Source organism: Nerophis lumbriciformis, linkage group LG21, assembly GCF_033978685.3.
Source record: "Nerophis lumbriciformis linkage group LG21, RoL_Nlum_v2.1, whole genome shotgun sequence".
Lineage (NCBI taxonomy): Eukaryota > Metazoa > Chordata > Actinopteri > Syngnathiformes > Syngnathidae > Nerophis > Nerophis lumbriciformis.
Genome location: NC_084568.2, coordinates 19,635,679 through 19,655,000, shown reverse-complemented (window position 1 = coordinate 19,655,000; position 19,322 = coordinate 19,635,679). Strand labels below are relative to the sequence as shown.

The 19,322-nt window shown below is 36.7% G+C and overlaps 1 protein-coding gene across 5 annotated transcripts in view; it reads left to right on the top strand.

Moving 5' to 3' along the window:
* The window catches only part of LOC133621000 (CUGBP Elav-like family member 3), a 111,521-nt gene that overhangs the window by 2,576 nt on the left and 89,623 nt on the right, over positions 1 to 19,322 (top strand). For all 5 annotated transcript variants that reach the window (XR_009817595.1, XR_009817594.1, XM_061982755.1 and 2 more), the window contains exons 2-3: positions 773 to 924; positions 15,570 to 15,652. Coding sequence is in view for 3 of the 5 variants with exons in the window: in XM_061982755.1 (XP_061838739.1) it covers positions 780 to 924; positions 15,570 to 15,652 (228 nt within the window). In the remaining 2 variants the exon portion in view is untranslated. The remainder of the gene's footprint in view (positions 1 to 772; positions 925 to 15,569; positions 15,653 to 19,322) is intronic.

The following is a 19,322-nucleotide window of genomic DNA, read 5'->3' as shown; positions in this document are numbered from 1 at the left end:
TGAAAATGATTTGCAAATCATTGTATTCCGTTTATATTTACATCTAACACAATTTCCCAACTCATATGGAAACGGGGTTTGTACTTTATTTGCCGCCATGGAAGCGAAGATTGCTGACATATTTACACACATATTTCACGTATTCATGCTTTGTTGATGCACCTTTGGCAGCAATTACAGCTTCAAGTCTTTTTGAATACAATGCCACGAGCTTGGCCCATTCCTCTTTGCAGCACCTCTCGAGCTCTATCGGGTTGGATGGGAAGCGGTGGTTTTCATCCACGATGTCTCTGTACATTGCTGCAATGATATTTCCCTCTATCCTGACTACTCTCCCGGTTCCTGCCTCTGAAAAACATCCCCACAGCCTGATGCTGCCACTACCATGCTTCCCTGTATGGATGGTATTGGCCTGGTGATGAGTGTTTTTTTTTTTAGATTTTTATTTTTAACTAAATTTGCCAAATTAAAAAACAAACACTTTTCACATTGTCATTATGGGGTATTGTTTGTAGAATTTTGAGGACAACAAAATAATTTATTCCATTTTGGAATAAGGCTGTGACATAACAAAATGTGGGGAGCACTATGAAGACTTTCCGGATGCACTGTATGTCGTCTGAAACCACTTCTAGTCTTCCACAGTCACATCAACATAATTCAAAGGGTTTGCAATCTATTTTTCATCTGCACCTGGTGTGTATGTGTGTGTGTGTGTGTATGTGTGTGTGTGTCTGTGTGTGTGTGTGTGTGTGTTATTCGTCCCCCACAGACTCTCAATGAAGGAGCCTGACGCAATCAAGCTCTTCATTGGGCAAATACCCCGAAACCTTGAGGAAAAAGACCTCAAGCCCATTTTCGAGCAATTCGGCAAGATTTACGAGTTGACGGTGATAAAGGACAAATACACGGGGATGCACAAAGGTAAGAAAGGAATACATTCCACCCGCTCCACTATGCCATTTGCTTGTTGTGACTGTCCAAAACAAACCTAAATCTAATGTACAGTCGTGGTCAAAAGTTGACATAGTAAAGGACATAATGTCATGGCTGTCTTGAGTTTCCAATCATTTCTACAACTCTTATTTTTTCGTGATAGAGTGATTGGAGCACATACTTGTCGGTCACAAAAAACATTCATGAAGTTTGGTTCTTTTATGAATTTATTATGGGTCTACTGAAAATGTGAGCAAATCTGCTGGGTCAAAAGTATACAGACAGCAATGTTAATATTTGGCAAGTTTCACTGCAATAAGGCACTTTTGGTAGCCATCCACAAGCTTCTGGTTGAATTTTTGACCACTCCTCCTAACAAAATTGGTGCAGTTCAGCTAAATTTGTTGTTTTTCCTGACATGGACTTGTTTCTTCAGCATTGTCCACACGTCAGGACTTTGGGAAGGCCATTCTAAAACCTTAATTCTCGCCTGATTTAGCCATTCCTTTACCACTTTTGACGTGTGTTTGGGGTCATTGTCCTGTTGGAACACCCAACTGCACCCAAGACCCAACCTCCGGGCTGATGATTTTAGGTTGTCCTGAAGAATTTGGAGGTAATCCTCCTTTTTCACTGTCCCATTTACTCTCTGTAAAGCACCAGTTGCATTGGCAGCAAAACAGGCCCAGAGCATAATACCACCACCACCACCATGCTTGACAGTAGGGATGGTGTTCCTGGGATTAAACGCCTCACCTTTTCTCCTCCAAACATATTGCTGGGTATTGTGGCCAAAAAGCTAAATTTTTGTTTCATCTGACCACAGAACTATCCTCCAGAAGGTCGTATCTTTGTCCATGTGATGCTCCAATCACTCTATCACTGAAAAGTAAAAGTTGTAGTAATTATTGGAAACTTAAGACAGCCATGACATTATGTTCTTTACAAGTGTATGTCAACTTTTGATCGCGACTGTAAATCTGATAATGCACATACTGAACAACTCAAAATGTACTCAATTTACAGGACTGTAAATATTTTTTTTTTTGCATAGAATTATCAAATAAATCCTTTGTGTCAAAGTCAAGACCTGCGGGCCAGATCCGGCCCGCGAATGAATTATCTATGGCCCCCAGGATGATATTTGATTAGTATTAGAACCGGCCCGCAGGCCACAGCCGCCTGCTGCTGTTTTGCACGCACCAATACTCCATCAGTGTTGGCGCTAGGAATTTTCAAAATGGGGTTCCAGGGACCCCATCAAGTCATAAAAATGGGGTCCCACAGTAAATGTTTGGGGTCCCACTTTTTTGTAAGCGTTTTGAAAACAAATGATAAATGTATGCATTATCCTGTTATATCTCACATTCTATATTGTGTTTTGGAAAAAGGTTGTCATAAACGTTACTTAATTCATTCAAAAAAAACAATGTTTTTCTGCATATGTAAATGTATTCAGTTATAAACATTCATTCGCTTTCTTCTTTCCTTCATTGATCGAAACTTCACCGCTGCTGGTATTTTTTTCTATATTTTCATAGTAATATTTTCAGAATGTGTTGGTTCTGTTTTTGGCCAAAGTAAGACAAAGAAAACAATCTGAAGTTGTCTTTATTTTTTAGTGATTTTAATGGTTTTAATAGTCCGGCCTGCGTGTGCTCAGATTTTCCTCCATGCGGCCCCTGAGCTAAAAGGAGTTTGACACCCCTGAAATACATGAAATATAGCCACATAATAGCATGTTGACACTAAGCAAGTGCTTCTCAATTATTTTATTTTTTATTTTATTATTACTTTTTTCACCCCCCCCCCCCCCCCAAAAAAGAAATACGATTGAGATCCTAATAATATGTTTTTATTCATCCTTTCAAACCACTAAATATGGAAAGGCTGCTGATGGTGTGTTTGACAGAGAAGCAGCTGGAAGGAGATACCATAGAAGTCCACCCTCTGAAGTAAATGTTGCACGTTATTGTTACAAAACTTTAAAAAAGTACTGTAGTTTTTGGTATATTCTGTTGTAATCTCAGGGCATTTAATCGATCGCAATTGAACGGCTTGGTTTATCCTGGAAGACGTTTCGCCTCTCGTCCGAGTAGGCTTCATCAATTCGTGCTCATAGACTGGTGCCAAAACTCCAAATGTTCATTAACATTTGGGGTTTTGGCACCGGCCGCTAGACTAGATCTTACCAATGGAAGTCTATGATCATGAACTGATGAAGCCTACTCGGATGAGAGGCGAAACGTCTTCCAGGACAAACCAAGCCGTGCAATTGCGATCGATTGAGCGCCCTGACATTACAATGACCTGGATGAATGAGAACATCCATAGAGGTTCTATAGAATTGTTTTAATACAATATTTATTTTCTAGAAGTTTCCAAAAATTGTAACATTCTGCTGTTTTGGGACTGGGGGCAAACACCATCTAAAAATTTCAATAGGAGACATTGATCTAAGATACATGTGTTTTAAATTAAGAGCCCAGTCACAGAACCATTGAAGCTCAGAAGTTTAGGTACTACTGTACTTTAAAAATAACTAAATAATATTTTAAATATTTTTAGGTAACAGGACTGTGACTCATCCCTCAGTATTTACTTTGCTGGCAACACACTAATGTAGGACGCCATTTTGATGAATTTATCCTGTAAAAAAGGCTCGAAGCAATGCACTAAAAATAAATAAATAAACCACAACCATGTTAATTAAAAGCTTTAGGTGTGTGTGTGTGTGTGTGTGTGTGTGTGTGTGTGTGTGTGTGTGTGTATATATACTGTATATATATATACAGTATATGCACAATATATATACAGTATATACACAATATATATATACAGTATATACACAATATATATATATATACTATTTATGTATATATATATGAGTATACTGTATATGTAAATGTGTATACATATGTGTGTATATGTATAAATATGTATATGGATGGATGTATATATGTATACTGTATATCCATATGTATGTATATATGTACATATGTGTGTGTATATATATGTAGGTATATATGTATGCGTATATATGTATGTATATATGATATATATGTATGTATATATGATATATGTATGTATATATGTGTGCGTATATATGTATGTATATATGATATATATGTATGTATATATGAGATATGTATGTATATATGTATGTATATATGTACATGTGTGTGTATATATGTAGGTATATATGTGTGCGTATATATGTATGTATATATGATATATATGTATGTATATATTATATATGTATGTATATATGTATGTATATATGATATATGTATGTATATATGTACATATGTGTGTATATATGTAGGTATATATGTGTATGTATATATGTATGTATGTATGATATATATGTATGTATATATGTATGTATATATGATATATGTATGTATATATGATATATATGTATGTATATACAGTATGTTTGTATATATGATATATGGCGTGGCGCAGTGGAAGAATGGCCGTGCGCGACCCGAGGGTCCCTGGTTCAATCCCCACCTAGTACCAACCTCGTCATGTCCGTTGTGTCCTGAGCAAGACACTTCACCCTTGCTCCTGATGGGTGCTGGTTAGCGCCTTGCATGGCAGCTCCCTCCATCAGTGTGTGAATGTGTGTGTGAATGGGTAAATGTGGAAGTAGTGTCAAAGCGCTTTGAGTACCTTGAAGGTAGAAAAGCGCTATACAAGTACAACCCATTTATCATTTATTTATTTATATGTATGTATACATGTATATGTGTGTATACATGTATATGTATATATGTATGTAAACATGTATATGTATATATGTCTGTATATATGTATTTGTATATATATATATAAGTTGATATACACACACATGTGTTTATATATATATATACATATATATATATATATATATATATATATATATATATATATATATATATATATATATATACATATACATATGTTATACACTATAGATACATACATAGTGGTACTTTGCTTGTTATACGTGAAATTATTCAGCGTTCAACAACAGACGTTTTTTTGTTTACATCATGGTTAAAAAAAACATGCATTGGCAACTCAGTTTCTGTTGGGTTTTTTAAATCTTGTTTTGTTTTTTATTAAGTACGGATGCAAAATAAGCCACCATGGGGCCAAAATAAGTTGCAAGTGCCAACACTTTCATAGAGAAGGTAAGAAATTTTATTGAATATAAGAAAGAATTTGTCGCAAAGTGCAAATTTAGCGTCCCCTCCTCTCTCTCCGCACGTTGCCGTCCATGCCAACAAGATTTTTTGATGAAGCTGAAAGTCATGTTAAACCATGGGTGTCAAACATACGGGATGAGTTTACTAAGTATAAAAATGAGCTGAAATCCTTGAATGAAAGAAACTGCTGTTCTAAATGTGTCCACTGGATGTCGCTATAGCAATTCTTTGTATCTCTGTAGATGATGTGTACAGTTGAGGAAAATGAGTAAACTACACATAAATAACATCCTGTAATTGAATTTTGATATGAATCTTTTATTTTGATGAATTAAAAATGAACACCAATTAGAGCATTTTAAAACTCTTCCAGACTCAATTCCACCTGTTTGACCGATGAACATTATCACATCATTTATTCAGAACGTATAAATAACGACAAATGAAGATAGAGTACTATTAATGGCAACATGTACGTGTAAAAAAAACCAACATTATGATTTGTACATTTTCAGAACGTGCTCGTTTTATTTTTAAACATAGGAAACAATCCGAAGTTGTCTTTATTTTTAAGTTATCATGCCATGAGTTTACCAGTCTGGCCCACTTGGGAGTAGATATTTCTCCATGTGGCCCCCAAACTAAAATCTCCACACCTTTTTTACTTATGTGAAACATATTTTCTACTTTTTGAATGAAACTTAAATTTAATTTGATGCAAGTTTTGCACTAAAACAAGTTGATGTGGGAAAAAAATGTTTAATAATGAATTGTTTTCAGTTTAGCATCATTCCGCACAGGGATCCCTTACACATGGGGGTTCAGTGAGAATGTCTAAGGGAATTTGCTATCATAATTGTATTCGGTAACACTTTAGAATGGGGAACATATTCACCATTAATTAGTTGCCTATTAAAGTAACAAAGACTTAACTTTGAGTTATTTGGACACTAGGGGAACATATAATGGTTAGGGTTAGGGTTACTAATAAGCAATAATTCTGAGGTTATTGAGGGAAGACTCTTAGTTAATGGCTTACTGGTTGTATAATAAGGCCATGCAGAATAAGGCATTAATAAGTACTTAATAATGACTAATTAAGAGCCAATATGTTACTAATGTGCATGTTAATAGGCAACTAATTAATGATGAATATGTTCCCCATACTAAAGTGTTAAAGTTAAAGTACCAATGATTGTCACACACACACTAGGTGTGGCAAAATTATTGTCTGCATTTGACCCATCAGCCTTGATCACCCCCTGGGAGGTGAAGGGAGCAGTGGGCAGCAGCGGTGGCTGCGCCCGGGAATCATTTTTGGTGATTTAACCCCCAATTCCAACCCTTGATGCTGAGTGCCAACCTTGTAATTCTTATCATTGGAGGCGCCAGGAATATGTTTCTTGTCAAATTTAATCTTAAGTGCCTTGTCATTCATTAATTAACATTTTACATACCCAAAACGAGGCTCGCCATGGATCGTGAAGCCCTACGCACACTTTTACCGAAGGATTGTTTTCATTTGTATGTCTAATTGTATGCAAGGCAAAGTGTTGAACTATCTTAAGAAGCAAAAACACTATCAAAACGTCAACAAACAATTTAGCAGCTCTCTGAAGGTACAGGGGATTCGAACTGGGTTGTTGGACAACCACTCTACCACCTGAGCGTAGATCCAGTAAGCACATTAAATATCCCAACCTCCGACAGATGCAACACAGCTGACAGGTTCATAATTATCCTCTCTGCCATTTCAAATGCAAATGTCAGCATGGAAGAAAACACAAAAGACTTCATATAAATTCACATAAACATCAGTCCCTTGGCAGACTTGTAGGCCAGGTGGCATCAGTTCCCAAACACCTATGACACCTACTCTGCATATATTTACATATTCATGTTTGGTGGGAGTCCGAAAAGGTTAATGAAGGCTTTTTTTTTCTTTGATGAGGCGACCATACATGTTGCTTCAACAGCGTCACATTCATTGCTTATATGCAAATGGCTCCAAGTCTTTCATCAAACCAGTGGCGGTTTTATGTTTTTACAATCATTTTTGCACACTTTTATGATTCCAACTTTATGGGAACCGTTTGGGGAAGGCTTGTTCGACCTGAAGTGCACACATGCACCCTCCTATTAGGAGAGGGTGGGTCGATACAATGTCGATATCAAGGGTCGTGTCATTTGCAGACACTAGCGTGCTCAAATTTGAATTGTTTTGTACTATTGAACGTATGAAATAAAATGCTAGCATAAAAGGTTAGGTTAGAAGTGCTAGCTAAATAGTATATAGCGGCAAGCACCAAAAGCCATGATTTTCAGGTTCAGAATGAGCTAAAATGCTAGTTTTCTTAGAATCCTAAAATAATGCGAAAAAAGCAATACAAATATATTCAAACATAACTCCTAAACCAAACATGCAATATGTCTAATAATGCCTAAAATAATGTATCTTTTTGAGTTTTACTATGATCGTGTGGTTTTTTAAGGTCTGCAAACACAAAAATTTGTTTTTTTTACTCAATATGACAGTAATGTTCTTAGAATCTTAAGATAATGCGAAAAAAGCAATACAAATTTATTCAAACATAACTCCTAAACCAAACATGCAAATTGTCTAAAAATGCCTGAAATAATGTATCTTTATGTATTTTAGTAGAAACATGTACTTTTGTAAGGTTTGCAAACACAAAAACTATGTTTTTACTCAATATGACAGTATAACTGTCATACGCAATATGACAGTTATTCAAACAAAACGCCTAAACCAAACATGCAATATGTCTAATAATGCCTGAAATAATGTCTCTTTGTGAGTTTTACTATTATCATGTGCTTTTGTAAGGTTTGCAAACACAAAAATTTGTTTTTTACTCAATTTGACAGTAATGTTCTTAGAATCCTGAGATAATGCGAAAAAAGCAATGCAAATGTTTTCAAACATAACTCCTAAACCAAACATACAAACGGTCTAAAAATGCCTGTAATAATGTATCTTTGTGAATTTTAGTAGAGACATGTGCTTTTGTAAGGTTTGCAAACACAAAAACTATGTTTTTACTCAATGTGACAGTATAACTGTCATACTAAATATGACAGTTATTCAAACAAAACGCCTAAACCAAACATGCAAACTGTCTTATAATGCCTGAAATACTGTATCTTTGTGAGTTTTACTATGATAATGTGCTTTTGTAAGGTTTGCAAACACAAAATTATTTTTTTTACTCAATATGACAGTAATGTTCTTAGAATTCTGAGATAATGTGAAAAAAGCAATACAAATGTGTTAAAAAAACTCCTAAACCAAACATGCAAAATGTCTAATAATGCCTGAAATAATGTATCTTTGTGAATTTTAGTAGAAACATGTGCTTTTGTAAGGTTTGCAAATACAAAAACTGTTTTTACTCAATGTGACAGTATAACTGTCATACTAAATATGACAGTTATTCAAACAAAACGCCTAAACCAAACATGCAAACTGTCTTATAATGCCTGAAATACTGTATCTTTGTGAGTTTTACTATGATAATGTGCTTTTGTAAGGTTTGCAAACACAAAATTATTTTTTTTACTCAATATGACAGTAATGTTCTTAGAATTCTGAGATAATGCGAAAAAAGCAATACAAATGTGTTGAAAAACTCCTAAACCAAACATGCAAAATGTCTAATAATGCCTGAAATAATGTATCTTTGTGAATTTTAGTAGAAACATGTGCTTTTGTAAGGTTTGCAAATACAAAAACTGTTTTTACTCAATGTGACAGTATAACTGTCATACTAAATATGACAGTTATTCAAACAAAACGCCTAAACCAAACATGCAAACTGTCTAATAATGCCTGAAATACTGTATCTTTGTGAGTTTTACTATGATAATGTGCTTTTGTAAAGTTTGCAAACACAAAATTATTTTTTTTACTCAATATGACAGTAATGTTCTTAGAATTCTGAGATGATGCGAAAAAAGCAATACAAATGTATTCAAAAAACTCCTAAACCAAACGTGCAAAATGTCTAATAATGCCTGAAATAATGTATCTTTGTGAATTTTAGTAGAAACATGTGCTTTTGTAAGGTTTGCAAACACAAAAACTAGTTGTTTACTCAATATTACAGTATAACTGTCATATTAAATATGACAGTTATTCAAACATAACCCCTAAACCAAACATGCAAAATGTTTAATAATGCCTGAAATAATGTATCTTTGTGAATTTTAGTAGAAACGTGTGCTTTTGTAAGGTTTGCAAACACAAACATTTGTTTTTTACTTAATATGACAGTATAACTGTCATACTAAATACGACAGTTATTCAAACATAACTCCTAAACCAAACATGCAAAATGTCTATTATTGCCTGTATTAATGTATCTTTGTGAGTTTTACTAGAAACATGTGCTTTTGTAGGGTTTGCAAACAAAAAATTAGTTTTTTTTACTCAATATGACAGTAATGTTCTTAGAAACCAGAAATAATGCAAAAAAGCAATACAAAATTATTCAAACATAACTCCTAAACCAAACATGCAAAATGTCTATTAACGCCTGAAATATTAATAATAATCTTTGTGAATTTCAGTAGAAACATGTGCTTTTGTAAGGTTTGCAAACATAAAAACTAGTTTTTTACTCAATATGACAGTATAACTGTCATACTAAATATGATAGTTATTAAAACATAACTCCTAAACCAAACATGCAAAATGTTTATTAATGCCTGAAATAATGTATCTTTGTGAATTTTAGTAGAAACATGTGCTTTTGTAAAGTTTGCAAACACAACAAATATAACTGTCATACTCAATATGACAGTTATTCAAACATAACTCCTCAACATGACATGCAATATGTCTAATAATGCCTTGAGTAATGTCTCTTTGTGAGTTTTACTATTATCATGTGCTTTTGTAAGGTTTGCAAACATAAAAATTAGCTTTTTTACTCAATACGACAGTGATGTTCTTAGAATCCTGAGATAATGCGAAAAAAGCAAAACAAATGTATTCAAAAAACTCCTAAACCAAACATGCAAAATGTCTAATAATGCCTGTAATAATGTATCTTTGTGAATTTTAGTAGAAACATGTGCTTTTGTAAGGTTTGCAAACACAAACACTAGTTTTTTTTACTCAATATGACAGTATAACTGTCATACTAAATATCAATGTCAATCAATCAATCAATGTTTATTTATATAGCCCTAAATCACAAGTGTCTCAAAGGGCTGCACAAGCCACAACGACATCCTCGGTACAAAGCCCACATAAGGGCAAGAAAAAACTCACCCCAGTGGAACGTCGATGTGAATGACTATGAGAAACCTTGGAGAGGACCGCATATGTGGGTAACCCCCCCCCCCCTCTAGGGGAGACCGAATGCAATGAATGTCGAGTGGGTCTGACATAATATTGTGAGAGTCTAGTCCATAGTGGATCCAACATAATAGTAAGAGTCCAGTCCATAGTGGGGCCAGCAGGACACCATCCCGAGCGGAGACGGGTCAGCAGCGCAGAGATGTTCCCAGCCGATGCACAGGCGAGCGGTCCACCCCGGGTCCCGACTCTGGACAGCCAGCACTTCATCCATGGCCACCGGACCTGTGCCCCCCGCCCTCCACAAGGAAGAGGGGAGCAGAGGAGAAAAGAAAAGAAACGGCAGATCAACTGGTCTAAAGGGGGCTATTTAAAGGCGAGAGTATACAAATGAGTTTTAAGATGGGACTTAAATGCTTCTACTGAGGTAGCATCTCTAACTGTTACCGGGAGGGCATTCCATAGTACTGGAGCCCGAATAGAAAACAATCTATAGCCCGCAGACTTTTTTTGGGCTCTGGGAATCACTAATAAGCCGGAGTTCTTTGAAAGCAGATTTCTTGCCGGGACATATGGTACAATACAATCGACAAGATAGGCTGGAGCTAGACCGTGTAGTATTTTATACGTAAGTAGTAAAACCTTAAAGTCACATCTTAAGTGCACAGGAAGCCAGTGCAGGTGAGCCAGTATAGGCGTAATATGATCAAACTTTCTTGTTCTTGTCAAAAGTCTAGCAGCCGCATTTTGTACCAACTGTAATCTTTTAATGCTAGACATAGGGAGACCCGAAAATAATACGTTACAGTAATCGAGACAAGACGTAACGAACGCATGAATAATGATCTCAGCGTCGCTAGTGGATAAAATAGAACGAATTTTAGCGATATTACGGAGATGAAAGAAGGCCGTTTTAGTAACACTCTTAATGTGTGACTCAAAGGAGAGAGTTGGGTCGAAGATAATACCCAGATTCTTTACTGAGTCGCCTTGTGTAATTGTTTGGTTGTCAAATGTTAAGGTGGTATTATTAAATAAATGTCGGTGTTTAGCAGGACCGATAATCAGCATTTCCGTTTTCTTAGTGTTGAGTTGCAAAAAGTTAGCGGACATCCATTGTTTAATTTTATTAAGACACGCCTCCAGCTGACTACAATCCGGCGTGTTGGTCAGCTTTAGGGGCATGTAGAGTTGGGTGTCATCAGCATAACAATGATAACTAACACCGTATTTGCGTATGATGTCGCCTAGCGGCAGCATGTAAATACTAAAGAATGCAGGGCCAAGAACCGAACCCTAAGGAACTCCGCACGTTACCTTAACATAGTCTGAGGTCACATTATTATGGGAGACGCACTGCATCCTGTCAGTAAGATAAGAGTTAAACCACGACAAAGCTAAGTCTGACATACCAATACGTGTTTTGATACGCTCTAATAAAATATTATGATCGACGGTATCGAAAGCATCGCTAAGATCAAGAAGCAGCAACATAGATGACGCATCAGAATCCATCGTTAGCAGTAGATCATTAGTCATTTTTGCGAGGGCTGTCTCCGTAGAGTGATTTGCCCTGAAACCGGATTGAAAAGGTTCACAGAGATTGTTAGACACTAAGTGTTCATTTAGCTGCTGTGCGACAATTTTTTTCGAGGATTTTCGAAATAAAGGGAAGGTGGGACACCGATCGGTAGTTTACCATGAGGTCAGGATCAAGGTTAGGTCTTTTGAGCAGAGGATGAATAACCGCTTTCTTGAATGCTAATATGACAGTTATTCAAACATAACTCCTAAACCAAACATGCAATATGTCTAATAATGCGTGAAATAATGTCTCTTTGTGAGTTTTACTATGATAATGTGCTTTTGTAAGGTTTGCAAACACAAAAATTTGTTTTGTTACTCAATACGACAGTAATGTTCTTAGAATCCTGAGATAATGCGAAAAAAGCAATACAAATGTTTTCAAACATAACTCCTAAACCAAACATGCAAATTGTTTAATAATGCCTGAAATAATGTATATTTGGGAATTTTAGTATAAACATGTGCTTTTGTAAGGTTTGCAAACACAAAACCTGTTTTTACTCAATATGACAGTATAACTGTGACACGCAATATGACAGTTATTCAAACAAAACGCCTAAACCAAACATGCAATATGTCTAATAATGCCTGAAATAATGTCTCTTTGTGAGTTTTACTATTATCATGTGCTTTTGTAAGGTTTGCAAACACAAAAATTTGTTTTTTTACTCAATACGACAGTAATGTTCTTAGAATCCTGAGATAATGTGAAAAAAGCAATACAAATTTATTCAAACATAACTCCTAAACCAAACATGCAAAATGTCTAATAATGCCTGAAATAATATATATTTGGGAATTTTAGTAGAAACATGTGCTTTTGTAAGGTTTGCAAACACACAAAAACTAGTTTTTTACTCAATATGACAGTAATGTTCTTAGAATCCTGAGATAATGCAAAAAAAGCAATACAAAATTATTCAAACATAACTCCTAAACCAAACATGCAAACTGTCTAATAATGCCTGAAATAATGTATCTTTGTGAGTTTTACTATGATAATGTGCTTTTGTAAGGTTTGCAAACACAAAAAAATAGTTTTTTTTACTCAATATGACAGTAATGTTCTTAGAATCCTGAGATAATGCGAAAAAAGCAATACAAATGTATTCAAAAAACTCCTAAACCAAACATGCAAAATGTTTAATAATGCCTGAAATAATGTATCTTTGTGAATTTTAGTAGAAACGTGCATTTGTAAGGTTTGCAAACACAAAAAATAGTTTTTAACTTAATATGACAGTATAACTGTCATACTAAATACAACAGTTATTCAAACATAACTCCTAAACCAAACATGCAAAATGTCTGTTATTGCCTGTATTAATGTATCTTTGTGAGTTTTACTAGAAACATGTGCTTTTGTAAGGTTTGCAAACACAAAAAATATTTTTTACTCAATATGACTGTCATATTAAATATGACAGTTATTCAAACATAACTCCTAAACCAAACATGCAATATGTCTAATAATGCCTGAAATAATGTCTCTTTGGGAGTTCTACTATTATCATGTGCTTTTGTAAGGTTTGCAAACACAAAAATTATGTTTTTTAACTCAATATGACAGTAATGTTCTTAGAAACCGGAAATAATGCGAAAAAAGCAATACAAAATTATTCAAACATAACTCCTAAACCAAACATGCAAAATGTCTATTAACGCCTGAAATAATAATAATAATCTTTGTGAGTTTTACTATGATAATGTGCTTTTGTAAGGTTTGCAAACACAAACATTTGACAGTAATGTTCTTAGAATCCTGAGATATTATACTGATATATTATATTTTTATATTATATTATATGTCTTGACAGCACTAATCTACACACAACAATGTTTGTTGATACATTTTTGTTGTTGTTGCTTGCCTACAATTGCCCTGTTTTTTATTCCGATTATAATCCCGATCGCCAATTTGATGCAAAATCACAAAATCATTCTATGCTTTCAAATAAAAAATCAACATTGGTACCGTATCTACAGTCATGGTCAAAAGTTTACATACACTTGTAAAGAAAATAATGTCATGACTGTCTTGAGTTTCCAATAATTTCTGCAACTCTTATTGATTTGGTAAATTTTTCAGTAGACCCATAATAAATTCATAAAAGAACCAAACTTCATGAATGTTTTTTTGTGACCAACAAGTATGTGCTCCAGTCACTCTATCACAAAAAAATAAGAGTTTGGAAATTATTGGAAACTCAAGACAGCCATGACATTATGTTCTTTACAAGTAGAGATGTAGAGATCGGCAGTCAGATATTATCGGCTGATAAATTCTTTAAAATGTAATATCGAAAATTATCGGTATCGGTTTCAAAAAGTAAAATTTATGACTTTTTAAAACGCTGCTGTATGGAGTGGTACACGGACGTAGGGAGAATTACAGAGCGCCAATAAATCTTAAAGGCACTTCCTTTGCGTGCCGGCCAAATCACATAATATCTACGGCTTTTCACACACACAAGTGAATGCCAAACATACTTGGTCAACAGCCATACAGGTCACACCGAGGGTGGCCGTATAAACAACTTTAACACTGTTACAAAAATGCGCCACACTGTGAACCCACACCAAACAAGAATGACAAACACATTTCGGGAGAACATCCGCACCGTAACACAACAGAACAAATACCCAGAACCCCTTGCAGCACTAACTCTTCCGGGACGCTACAATATACACCCCCCGCTACCCCTCCCCCCCTCAACCCCGCCCACCACAACCTCCTCATGCTCTCTCAGGGAGAGCATGTCCCAAATTCCAAGCTGCTGTTTTGAGGCATGTTAAAAATAAATAATGCACTTTGTGACTTCAATAATAAATATTATTATTTATTATGCCATGTTGGCATTTTTTTCCATAACTTGAGTTGATTTATTTTGGAAAACCTTGTTACATTGTTTAATGCATCCAGCGGCGCATCACAACAAAATTAGGCATAATAATGTGTTAATTCCACGACTGTATATATCGGTATCGGTTGATATCGGAATCGGTAATTAATAGTTGGACAATATCGGAATATCGGATATCGGCAAAAAAGCCATTATCGGACATCTCTATTCACAAGTGTATGTAAACTTTTGACCACGACTGTATATTGACAATACTGTTTAGGTAGTATCGGTGTGATACCACAATCGGGCACCCCTATTGTTAAGTTAAAGTTAAAGTACCAATGATTGTCACACACACACTAGGTGTGGCAAAATTATTCTCTGCATTTGACCCATCACCCTTGATCACCCCCTGGGAGGTGAGGGGAGCAGTGAGCAGCAGCGGTGGCCACGCCCGGGAATCATTTTTGTTGATTTAACCCCCAATTCCGACCCTTGATGCTGAGTGTCAAGCAGGGAGGTAATGGCTCCCATTTTTATAGTCTTTGGTATGACTCGACCGGGGTTTGAACTCACGACCTACCGATCTCAGGGCGGACACTCTAATTATATTGGACAGCGCTCATATTTGACATTCAATTGACACATTTAACATTTACTCGTGCTCATCTTTGTTTCCAGGATGTGCCTTCCTGACATACTGTGCTCGTGAGTCAGCCCTCAAAGCCCAGAATGCATTGCACGAGCAGAAGACACTGCCCGGGGTGAGTGCTGCCTTTGTTCAATGCCAGCTCACATGTATGTTAAAAAAAAAAAAAAAGCGTGGGGGGATGGGGGAATACTTTGTTTCGACACACACTCGCAGACACGGTGACGCAAGGGAAAATAATTCCCAACTTCCCCTTTTAGCAGATTTGCTCCAATCAAAGTGGAGGGAGCTGCTCTCCCGTCGATGTTGTGCATGTACTTCCATCTTTGCGACATGTCACCGCCATGAGGCTTACTCTATGTTTCCCTTTCAATAAATGACTATATTAGCATGGCAGGTGTGCTGCCAGTCTCTGGAGCTAAATTGGCCATGACAGCCACGTCTCTATAATAAGTGAGGAGGCGAGGAATGACTGAGACTGAGTGTGCGCCCAACTTGACAACGCTTCCTCTTTTACCAACAAGATTTCATCGCAGCCTCCCCTTGTTTCCTTTTTTCTTATTTTAGTGTTAATCGCCATCCTTCGCTTCTTTTTCCAAGCCCGCCTCCTCAATGGCTATTTTTTCTTTTTATTACAATTTTCCGCACAAACTGATAAGTGTATTTTTGTATACTATTTTAGTTTATTTAATTATGATGTCTGATAGTATAAAATATTTCGGTAACACTTTAGTATGGGGAACATATTGACCATTAATTAGTTGCTATAACATGCAAATTAGTAACATATTGGCTCTTAATTAGTCATTATTCGGTACTTATTAATGCCTTATTCTGCATGGCCTTATCATACAACCAGTAAGCCATTAACTAAAAGTCTTAGTTAGTCTTAACTAGAGATGTCCGATAATGACTTTTTTGTCGATATCCGATATTCCGATATTGTCCAACTCTTAATTACCGATACCGATATCAACCGATACCAATATATACAGTCGTGGAATTAACACATTATTATGCCTAATTTTGTTGTGATGCCCCGCTGGATGCATTAAACAATGTAACAAGGTTTTCCAAAATAAATCAACTCAAGTTATGAAAAAAAATGCCAACATGGCACTGCCATATTTATTATTGAAGTCACAAAGTGCATTATTTTTTTTAACATGCCTCAAAACAGCAGCTTGGAATTTGGGACATGCTCTCCCTGAGAGAGCATGAGGAGGTTGAGGTGGGCGGGGTTCAGGTGGGGGGGTTAGGGGGTAGCGGGGGGTGCATGTAGCGTCCCGGAAGAGTTAGTGCTGCAAGGGGTTCTGGGTATTTGTTCTGATGTGTTTATGTTGTGTTACGGTGCGGGTGTTCTCCCGAAATGTGTTTGTCATTCTTGTTTGGTGTGGGTTCACAGTGTGGCGCATATTTGTAACAGTGTTAAAGTTGTTTATACGGCCACCCTCAGTGTGACCTGTATGGCTGTTGACCAAGTATGCCTTGCATTCACCTGTGTGTGTGTGTAAAAAGCCGTAAATATTATGTGACTGGGCCGGCACGCAAAGGCAGTGCCGTCAAGGTTTAATGGCGCTCTGTACTTCTTCCTACGTCTGTGTACACAGCGGCGTTTTAAAAAGTCATACATTTTACTTTTTGAAACCGATACCGATAATTTTGAAACAATACCGATAATTTCCGATATTACATTTCAAAGCATTTATCGGCCGATAATATTGGTAGTCAGATATTATCGGACATCCCTAGTCTTAACCCTAACCCTCTAACCCTAACCCAACCCCAACCCCAACCCCAACTCCAACCCTAACCCTAACCCTAACCTGTTAATAAGCTAATTAATGGTGAATATGTTCCCCATACTAAAGTGTTACCAATATTTTACTATGCATTATATACAGTACAGGCAAAAAGTTTGGACACACCTTTTCATTTTTTTTATTTTTATGTACTTAACAAAAAAAAGGTGAAATAACTGAAAACATCTTTTATATTCTAGTTTCTCCAAAATAGCCACCCTTTGCTCTATTTACTTTTTCGCACACTCTTGGCATTCTCTCGATGAGCTTCAAGAGGTAGTCACCTGAAATGGTTTTCACTTCACAGGTGTGCTTGCAACACTAAATGGTCCCTAGTGTGTGAATGTGAGTGTGAATGTTGTCTGTCTATCTGTGTTGGCCCTGTGATGAGGTGGCGACTTGTCTAGGGCAGTGTTTTTCAACCACTAGTGTGCCGTGAGATACAGTCTGGTGTGCCGTGGGAGTAGTTTCCAATTAGTTTCACCTAAATTGGGTTAAAAATATTTGTTGCAAACGAGTAATTATAATCCCCAAATGTGCCGTTGTTGAGTGTCGGGGCTGTCTACAAATCGGCAGAGTAACCGTGTAATACTCTTCCATATCAGTAGGTGGCAGCCGATAGCTAATTACTTTGTAGATGTCGGAAACACGTTGTGTAAGACGACGATGGTTTGTCGTGATCACAATATGCGGTAGGCAGCGTGCAGGTAAAAAGGTATCTAACACTTAAAGCAAAAATAAACAAAAGGCGAGTGCCACTAAGAAAAGCCATTGAAGCTTAGGGATGGTTATGCAAAACGAAAATGAAACTGAACTGGCTGCAAAGTAAACAAAAACAGAATGCTGGACGACAGCAAAGACTTACAGCGTGTGGAGCAGACGGCGTCCACAAAGTACATCCGTACATGACATGACAATCAACAATGTCCCCACAAAGAAGGATAGTGTCCGCACAACTCAAATAGTCTTGATTGCGAAAACAAAGCAGGTGCGGGGAATAGCGTTCAAGGAAGACATGGAACTGCTACAGGAAAATACCAACGAAAGAGGAAAAGCCACCAAAATAGGATCGCAAGACAAGAACTAAAACACTACACACAGGAAAACAGCAGAAAACTCAAAATAAGTCAGGGGGTGATGTGACAGTACACCTTCTTTGAGACAAGAGCTATAGTGATGCATGCTTGGTTATGGTTTGAATTAGAGATGTCCGATAATATCGGACTGCCGATATTATCTGCCGACAAATGCTTCAAAATGTAATATCGGAAATTATCGGTATCGGTTTCAAAAAGTAAAATGTATGACTTTTTAAAACGCCGCTGTGTACACGGACGTAGGGAGAAGTACAGACCGCCAATAAACCTTGAAGGCACTGCCTTTGCGTGCCGGCCCAATCACATAATATCTACGGCTTTTCACACACACAAGTGAATGCAAGGCATACTTGGTCAACAGCCATACAGGTCACACTGAGGGTGGCCGTATAAACAACTTTAACACTGTTATAAATATGCGCCACACTGTGAACCCACACCAAACAAGAATGACAAACACATTTCGGGAGAACATCCGCACCGTAACACAACATAAACACAACAGAACAAATACCCAGAACCCCTTGCAGCACTAACTCTTCCGGGACGCTACAATATACACCCCCCGCTACCCCCCCCCCCCCCCAACCCCGCCCACCTCAGCCTCCTCATGCTCTCTCAGGGAGAGCATGTCCCAAATTCCAAGCTGCTGTTTTGAGGCATGTTAAAAAAATAATGCGCTTTGTGGCTTCAATCATAAATATGGCAGTGCCATGTTGGCATTTTTTTCCATAACTTTTTGGAAAACCTTGTTACATTGTTTAATGCATCCAGCGGGGCATCACAACAAAATTAGGCATAATAATGTGTTAATTCCACGACTGTATATATCGGTATCGGTTGATATCGGAATTGGTCATTAAGAGTTGGACAATATCGGAATATC